This window comes from Fulmarus glacialis, unplaced genomic scaffold (assembly GCF_000690835.1).
Source record: "Fulmarus glacialis isolate BGI_N327 unplaced genomic scaffold, ASM69083v1 scaffold8792, whole genome shotgun sequence".
NCBI lineage: Eukaryota > Metazoa > Chordata > Aves > Procellariiformes > Procellariidae > Fulmarus > Fulmarus glacialis.
The window spans coordinates 1-9,305 of NW_009197115.1; the positions used below are offsets into that span (position 1 = coordinate 1).

Here is a 9,305-nt window from a genome sequence, read left to right on the forward strand (position 1 = left end):
AGCCCACCCCTCGCCTGCCGGGGACTGAAATCACCAGGGACCGAAATCACCAGGGACTCCCACTCCCAGCACCACCCACCAGCCCACCATCGGCACCCCGGGAACGGGGCAGCTGCGCCATTTGACCCCTTTTTTTGTGTTATTTTTTATTCAAGTGGGTGGATGTGCCGGTAAATCCACGCTACATTGTTGGGAAATTAAATCCGGTGGCATTTATCATCCTGGCTGAAGCGCTCGACTCTCTCTGCGCCGCCGGGGATAACCGGGAGCTCGGAGGGGACGGTTGTGGGGTCAGATAAGAATTTCCAGCCCAAAATGTCCCAAACCGGGAGCGTCCACAGCACGCAGCCCTGCCATGGATTTCCACTCTGTGTCCTTCCTTGCGCTATCCCGAGGCTTTTCCCAGCAGTGATAACCTCGTGTCCCATGGGACAGGATTTTGGGGTGGATTTATCTCCTGGGAAATCCCAGGAGCATTAGGGATGGTGGGATACTCCTCTGAACACCAGCTCCTAGCAAATAAGCTATGAAAAAGAAAAAAAAATTGTTTTTTGTGGGCTGGAAAGGAAAGGGCACCCGTGGCTTTTGCCAGGGGGAACTTTTCAGGCTGTCTCCCAGGAAGGTGGGTGCTGGGGCTGCCGGCCAAAAATCACAGCTGGCACAGGACCACAAGCAACATGTGGGCAGCCCCAGTTTTGGGGAAAGTGCTAACGAATAAGTTATTTTCCCCTCTTTTTAGAGAGCTGGTCCTTAGAAAAGGGAGCAAAAACCCCAAACAAAGCAGTTCTTGGGCAGGAACACAACCTCCTCTTAGCATCCATCAAACCAGGGCTCAAATTTGGTTATAACATACTTCGTAATAGGATGGCGTGATCAGGTTGGAGCTAAGATGACACCTAAATAAAAACAGCTGTGTGCACCTGAATTTGAAATAATGAGGATTGGAGCAAAAACCCAGGTGCCACAACGCATTCGACCCAGCGCCCGTACGTGCACCCAAAAGCCGCAGCTTCCGTGGACTCTGGGTTTTGCAGGATGGCGATAAGCAGCTGAGCAGCCCCATTTGGGGCATCCCCGGTCCCCACACCACTCGAGAAAAGCAGCAGTCCTGGGAAAAGCTTCTGGCACCATCCTGGGAAATTCCCCAAACCGCTTTGCGCTTCCGAGATTCATCCTTCCAAGGCACAACTGATTTCTCCCTTTCCAAACATCTGTTGTAAAAAGTAGACTGACTTCAGGGATCCAGGGGAAATTTATCCTTTGTGGCTTGAAAAGCAAATCAGAAATTAAAAAGAAATTTTGCATACACCACCTGACACACAGCTCCAACCTTCCCGTCTCTGCCCTCCGAGGCTTTTTTTCTGTCAAGCAGCGGTTGTTCAGCTGCTCGGGGACGATCATCCCCAACCCTCCCAGGGCTCTGAGCTCCATTCATATTGGCAAAGCTCTGATTTAAGCAGCGCTACAAGAATAATGCATGGCTCCAGCCTTCAGCTGAAGAAAGGAGGATGGTCACTTCCACATCAGTAGCATCTGGGAGAGCTGCAGTCCAGCATTATTAACTTGCAGAGATTTCTGCAGACGAAAACTTGCAGAAATCCTCATATACCAAGAGTAAAACATACAGGGGAAAAAAAAAGGGGAAGAACTGAGAAAAGCTACATTTCATTGTGTGACCTTCACTCAGTGTACCAATCAGTCAGATATAAACACGTGTATTTGTCTTTATTAAGACAAGCTGCTTGACAACAGTGGAAATTTCTTCCAATTCACCAAATTATCAGTACAGTGCTTGTGAAGTCGCTTTCTGGAGGCTTGAGCAGCCATGGAGGAGAAGCCTCACTCTCCCAAGGGTGGCTCTAAAATGGACGGAGCGTTCTTTCTCATCTCAGTTCATCTGCGCTAGCAGCTCTTCAAGTTCTGGTCGAGACTTTAATCGGCTCTTGAAGTCAGCTTCTGTGTGCTGTGGAGGGAGGGGAAAAAAAAAACACCAAGCAAATCAGAATCACCTTTTGAGTACTCCCAAGGAAAATCACTTAAGAGTGGAAAAATAAAAGATTTACATGTCCACTGAACCCAGGGAATGGGAAGCCCCAGTGGAAAGTCACTGCAGGCTAGGATCTCGCGGGCAGCTCAATGTGGAAGCTGGTGGCAGAGCTCCAAGCCTCCTCTCTTACATCCAGCCTCCAACAGGAGCAGCTGCTGGGGGTAAAGCAGAGAGGGCAGAAAGCTTCTGGCAGCAAGCGAGCGTGGCAGCCACGGACACGCTTGGTCACCGCACAGGCTCTAAAATTCGGCCTTGTAGGCTCCTCCTCACCTGGCTAACTGCTTTTGGAAGAGTGAGCAGTAGCATTGTGCTCAAGAAGTCAACTGGATGCCCCCAACTCTGCCACTGCCTATCACTTTGCCAGAGCATCCCAAAGCTTTAATCTCTCTTCTGCAGTGCCAGTCCTATGAAGCCAGCTTGGGTCTCTCCCCTGGGCTTCCTGCATCAGATTGCAATGACTTTGCAAATGCCACAATGTCACAGAGACAAAGCCATCAGCCAAAATTAAAAAAAAAAAAGGCAGCCCTAAGGCAGAGACAGGACTGTGACCAAAGCAGAGAAGATTACTGGACTCAAGAGACCTTCTCCTGGTTTTGCAGAGCTGGAGATAACTAAACATTCTTCAAAGGCCACTTAAGAAGCCAACTGTGTTTTCATATTTGAGTTTACTGTACTGCCTTCCCTTTCAAGGCGCAAAAATCTTTTGTCCCTGAATGAATACGGCTTCCTGGGACTGTTTTGTCTGAATGTAAAATGACAGAAGTTTAAATATCTCCTTATTCCTGGTCCACCAGTGAGTGGAGTTCTGTCCTGAAGTCCTCAGTGCTGAGCAAACTGTTGGGCCTTTCTGCAGAAAACAAGCTGACCCCCTCCCAGAGCGAATTCCATCAAAACAGGGCACAGCATTTAGGTTTCCAGTCTCAGGTTTGCTACCAACTGCTCCATGAAGTTCCTGGTGATTCCCAGATAGGAGGCGGTGAAGCACTGCCGAAGGAAAGCGTTCCCTTCTGAATTGCAGGGAATCTGTGGCAGCAAAGGAAAGCAACTTGCAATCTGCCATCTCCTACAGATCTGTAGGATTGCTAGGAAGGTACCTTCTGTGGCACTAATTATAGGAGGCTAAACAAACACTTATCAAGAATGAGAGGTAATGGTTTTTCATAGACCAAGCGAGGGCCTGGTTCTGGGAGATCCTGGGTATCTGTAAGTCTAGAATAGGCAGTAGTCTCAGGACCAGGTTTGTATTTTGAAACCAAATTCGTGTCACGCATCGTATCTGCTTCCTAAATGCAAAGGCATGAGTAAAATTAAACATACCTCTTTCACTAACAGATGGACCCCTTCAGGCTGATTACTCTGAATAATTTCCAAGAGTATCGGAGCAAACGTTGAACTCAAACCGCTGATCTGAAAGAAGAAATAAAAGTGCTGCAGGAGCAGAACACCACATACAAAATGGACTCATTATACTAATGGCACAGAAAGAGACTCCATTTCAGTATGAGCCTGTGGCAGTCAACCACTTCATTAGAGAAGCACTCTCTGCTTCGTGCGCACATCTCTCGCATACAGCACGGCCCAAAGCTCTTGTTTCGGCTCTTCTCTATGAACACTGTGCTTCCCATCCCTGCCTGCACGCTCTCCTGCACGTAAAGAGACTTAACCACGCACGAAGATCTTAATTTAGGTGAGACTCTAATACAAAGGCTACCACGGCAAACCTGCAAGCCCCAGCGTTAACCACACATCATCCCTCTCCAGTGGAAAAAAGTCTACCCCTAGGTTTAAAATGTAAATCAGCAGAGGTTTAGCATATAGCAAAGGAACATAGTATGAAATAGGAAAAAGTCACTTAGGAGAAATACCTGTTTACCTCAATCAGTTGTACGCTTTTGAAGCTGGCCCTGCTACTAATAGTATTTTAAAATTTCATCGAGTTTGTCCAATCATTCATCCTTAAACATGACTTTTCTACCCCTTGTATCAGGTATTCTGCATAAAATAGATAATAAATCTTCTGGCTGAAATACATAATACAGGAACCCCTCCTCTGCTTCTACTTTGTGAGTAACCTTTAGCAAGAAATCTAATTAGACTTCTTTGTGCTTCAATTTACGCACAAATTACGCCTTTCATTTGTTCAAGGGACTTAACTCCAATTATTAAGGGGTTTTGAGAGCCTGAGATAGGAGGTGCTGCACAAGAGCCGCAGCACTATCAGCAAGCGCCAGCTCATACCTGGACAACCCTCTGATGGGTAGTAAGGACTGCATCCAGCTGCATTTTGGAACCTCGTTCTTCCAAGAACAGCACTTCGTTGGTTTTGGTGGGCATCGCGTAGCTGCAGGAACCACAGGTCAGTGCTTAGGACAGGGAGGATAGATTTGCACTAATTTACAGGAACGAATCAACCTCCAGCAGCAGAGAATGTGGAAAGAGATTAACTTTTCATGAGAAATTAATTATGCAAACAATGTATCTTGCAAATCAAGCACTGGCAGAAGCCGGGTGTTTTACTGGAAAGAGATAAGGGAGAAGCTTGCAGCACTACTGCCAGCAAAAACCTGTTTCAGCTACAACCACCAGCCTGAGAAGAGAACTTTTAACTTCTTTATAGTTGAAGGAGGACTTTAAAGCAACAGTTACGACTTAGTTTGTAATAGCCTATCTATTCTCATCGGGAACAGAGCTAAAAACCACTGCTGCAACACCCCACTCAAAAGACATTATTTTCACCTCTGTGAATTTAACAGGAGTACGATCAGGCACTGGATCAGATTCTGCTCTCCAGTTAGCGTTACTCCAGAGACCTCAGCCTCCCCATCTCCATTTGCACAGCATCAATAACAACAGGCTATCCTACTGCCCACGTTTTACCCTACAAATTTTGCTCTAAAAGGGCACATCATTTCTTTCTGTACATACCGAACTCTGCACACCAAGTCCAATCTCAGAGGGCACAAGTATGATACAAGGTAATAACGCTTTACTCTGAAAGTGCCATCAACAGTCTCAGGCCGTGGGATTTCTCTGCGAATGCTTTCCAGCGATTGCTGCTGACAGAATTGTAATTTCTTAGTGTCGCCGGGTACCCTCAAAACAAACACCTATCAGTCACCAACATGTCACAGTTTTTAGTGCTGTTTGGTGCAAGAGACATCACAGAGAGACTACAAGCAACTGATCTGTGGGCACAGGATTTCAGATCCACGGCTGACAGTTCAGCAAAGTGGATGAACATAAAGAAAACGATTTTTGATAGGTTTAAATCAGCATGAGCAGGAACCAGTGTTTATACTCAGAGGTACAATTAAAGATACACATTTCAGATAATCACCACTAAGTGTTTTTACTTCCTTACGGCAACGCAGTGCTTCTCCAGTGACTGCAGGCACCCAGGAGTGCACTGCAGGCACCCAGGAGCTGTATCACATTCCTCAGACTCACTGAAACCAGCAAAGCTGCTATCAGGGGTACAGCTGCTTCGGAGATCTAGTCTGCAACTGAGGCATCCTCTACTACTAAACTAAAGTAGCGGGTGGCTCTGCCACAATCTTCAGGGGTTTTCCAAGCTCATTCTAGTTTGTATATTCAGTACCACTTGCTTACCCTGCAATATATGCACAGAGAAAAGAGCCTGGATAAAACACTATGAAGAAAAAACAGCAGCAAAAGTCAGCAATACTTAAGCCTACGTTGCCGGGCTCAGCACCCACAGGCTTAAGCCTTTTTCTCAAAGGAGTGAAAAGTAACAGCTATTTTTTTTTCCTTGAGATCTGTTCAGTCAGTGCCTGAACAACTCCATTTCAGCCTTCCTCATACAAGTAAAGCATCCAAAACCGTACAGACACACAAAAAGAGAACACCAGGCAGATGACAGAAGATGTGGATTTACATGTGAGAATCTATCAAGGGAGATTAGATTGCGCCCTTGTCAGCAAGGTATCATCATCTACGAGCCTCACGTGCCCTAACGCAACACGATTGCAAGGGATGACAAACACAGAGCCGTGTTCCTCATACCTTTCATTCACTCGAATGGAGAATCGGTTGCAGAGTTTATGCACGTACTGAGCAAAATGCTCCACGAGACACATATCATAGGAAGTCATCTGGATGTTGACATCTCCATATTCATATTCGGTTCCAACATTTATCTCTTTCATCTGTACTTTATCCTTCTTCTTCTTTGGAGTCTGTATTTAAAAAAAAGAAAGAAAAAATAGAAAGCGTATCTGTTTTGAACAAAGCTGGAAATAAAAAACGGTAACTCTTGCCCACACAGGAGACCATGCTAGGGTACTCTCCTCTGACAAAGGTTTGCTGAACTGTGTCGAACGTATCACAGCCCATCTGTGCACACTTTCCCCGACTACAAAACTGGGATGACGTTATCTTAACAGATGTTCTCAAGTTGAGCAGTTCAGTTCTTGGATGGCAGCACCACAGAAGTCACACAGAAAATACGTGCATACCATGATTAATTTCTTCCAGAAGAAACCAAGGAGTAGAAAACAAACTGCTTTTTATTTCAGTTCCTGCCTTCAAGGCAGCTGTCTAGATGAGTTATTGTTTCCTCCTTCCACAAAAATTGTCATCTTTCCAAATTTCAGGGAATGTGAAAAGTTTAAATGCAAATAAGACCTGCTCACAATATTCTGCAATAATTTGAAGTTGGGGTGTTAAATTCAGCATCAGGAAGAGATTCCTCCCTCCCAAAACTACTCATTAATTTAAACAGGAACATACCGGACAAAGGAAAGTATTTATGCAATGTTGTGAGTGGGTACTTCATGTGACATAACACTCTTTACCAAGAGAAGTAGCAATAAACAGTTACGTTATTCATTTTTAATATGATTCATCAGCCATGGAATTAATAATACCAATATTTAAATCGGACTGTAAAAAGATGGGTCAGCCAAAAGCAAGCACAGTAGGGGAGTTCTTACGCCTACCTCCTTTGGGAGCAGGTATTTAAACCTCCCAATACCATGCGTAGGACGGGATTTGTAGTGTCTGTGGCAACTCACAAGCACATCACCTTAAAATCAAAGCAGAGCAAACATGTTTCCGGCTGAATGGCAGACAGCCCTTCTTTTAACAAACATAAACGGGTGCTTTCAGAGCCCAAAATCCACACTGGGGGTAAGAATTTGTCGTCGGTTCTTTGACAGAAGGCAAAGGCAGGCTAAGGCTTCGGCCGGTCTCTGCCCACACAGGCAGCCTGTGCATCACAGCAAGCCTGTTAGAATTCACAGTTGGTTATGGTGAGCAACAAATAAGGGAAGAAGAGATTAAAGGTGACTCAATTCCCAGGTGAATTCTCAGGCAAACAAAAAAAAAGACAGACTTGTCAGCACCAGTGGATGGTGAGAATACTGATGAAATGTTACATCTGTCTCCTCTTATGCAACAGCAGTGATGCTACTATGACGGATCTGAGCCCCACTTAATTTTAAATCCAGCCCTTTCAAATATTCATGTGCTAGGAAGCCAAACCAAACCAGCATCAGCTTTTATTTATACTTCCTTCTCCAGGGTAAAATGAAACCCTCATAACCCTAATTCTAATCAACGAAGCTCAGAATGGCAAAGAGAAACTGAACACCAAGGATCTAAGCCACTCAGTTATACTTTGCCTCCACATCAAAATAAAATTCTATTTTAAATTGCGACAGTGGATTCCACCAGCTCAGTAAATGTTAAAATGGGACGTCACAGGGGTGTAAGTCAGTTCCTGGACAGTAATATAGCGAATAGCATCTGGCTGGTGTCACTCCACAGTGTAACACCATGAGTAGGAGCACCTGCTCAGCCAAGAACAGGGAAACAGAAGAAAAGGTTAGAAAAAAGGTATGGAAGTGGAAAAGCACCTGCTCAGGTTATTTAACCAGCCCAAAATTAGCTAAAAAAAAAATGAAAAAGAAGACACAAACACTGAAATGTGTAATATTTATTTTGAGTAAATGAAGTTTTGCCTTGCATTGGATTAATAAGAGGCCTTACCTGCAGCACACAGATGGCTTTCTCTGGGTGTTACTGCTCTGTAGGAAGCAAGATAATTGTTAAAAGCTCTGATTTCACCCATCTGTGGAAACACAACATATCTGGCTAATCTCCTCTGACAAAGGCTCATACCCCAAGTCCCTCAAACACAGACATATCCCAGTAGCAAAGAGACTTTCTCTTTTTCACATCCTACAGCCCTTTCAGCTCCCAAACATCAGCTGAAAGTCTTCCCTCCACAATTAAAAGACTTTCCTACCCCAAGTCCCTCAAACACAGACAGATCCCAGTAGCAAAGAGACTCTCTTTTTCACATCCTACAGCCCTTTCAGCTCCCAAACATCAGCTGAAAGTCTTCCCTCCACAATTAAAAGACTTTCCTTGGCAAAAAGTACTTTTTTTGTCATGTATGTTTTCTGACACTGTCAGTAGAAGTGACCAAGTGTTTTTAATGTCTTATACTGTGTTTTACTTGCTGGGTTTGATTTCAGACCACTCACCTGCTAAACGCAAACACCTGCTTTAGCAACGTTCCCTTCTTCAAGCACAGCACCTGCAATGAGCCACCATGGTCAAAATGCAAACAGCATGGCAGATACTCAGTGAGTTCTCACCAGCGCTTGCCAGAATACAGCCATCAAAACAACTCCTGAGACTCTCTGAACGCACCAATAACCCTCCCAATCTCTCCACAGCCTCCAGCCACTGTCACTCCCCAGAATATCACCGCAACGCAGAGGAAAGAGATGAAACATGATGAAGATGATGAATGCGGTAACCTTTTCTTGCACCTCCTCACTTTGCTTCAGGATCCAACAAGTTGGGGTAGGAGGCTCTCCTCCCCTCAGTTACAGATCATGTTCATCCCTCGCGCTGTCCCACCGCCTCCAGGTTACGACAGCTGCGTGAACAACCCTCCATCACACGGATGGAGGGAAACACAGCTCATCCATCACCAAGGCAGCGCAAAGCAAAAAGCTTTGCTGTCACCACAACCCTGGCAGGCAGGAGCTGCATAATGCCAAGCAGGGCGGGGGGATAATTACTAATGTCCCCAAAGAGTCCCCAGGGAGGACCAGGGATCTGCTGGTCCCCGAGGGCAGTGACAGTGCGGGGGGCTGTAAAGGACCCCGTGTCGCTGGGGTGATCCCTGGGTGCTTGAGGAGGGGTGCGTGGGGGGGTGCCTCTGGCCCAGGTACACCAGGGTAGGCGACCGAGGACACTAACTCAGGATCAGGCCTGTGCCCCC

General features: G+C 45.7%; 1 protein-coding gene across 1 annotated transcript; it reads right to left on the minus strand.

Moving 5' to 3' along the window:
• Positions 1–1,888: 1,888 nt before the first annotated feature.
• Positions 1,889–8,654, minus strand: MRPL48 (mitochondrial ribosomal protein L48; the record flags this gene model as incomplete). Its single annotated transcript, XM_009572418.1, has 7 exons — positions 1,889–1,963; positions 3,365–3,454; positions 4,286–4,388; positions 6,071–6,243; positions 7,006–7,091; positions 8,057–8,094; positions 8,557–8,654. Coding segments are annotated over 7 exons (663 nt in total), but the record flags the coding sequence as incomplete, so codon positions are not given.
• Positions 8,655–9,305: the final 651 nt, after the last annotated feature.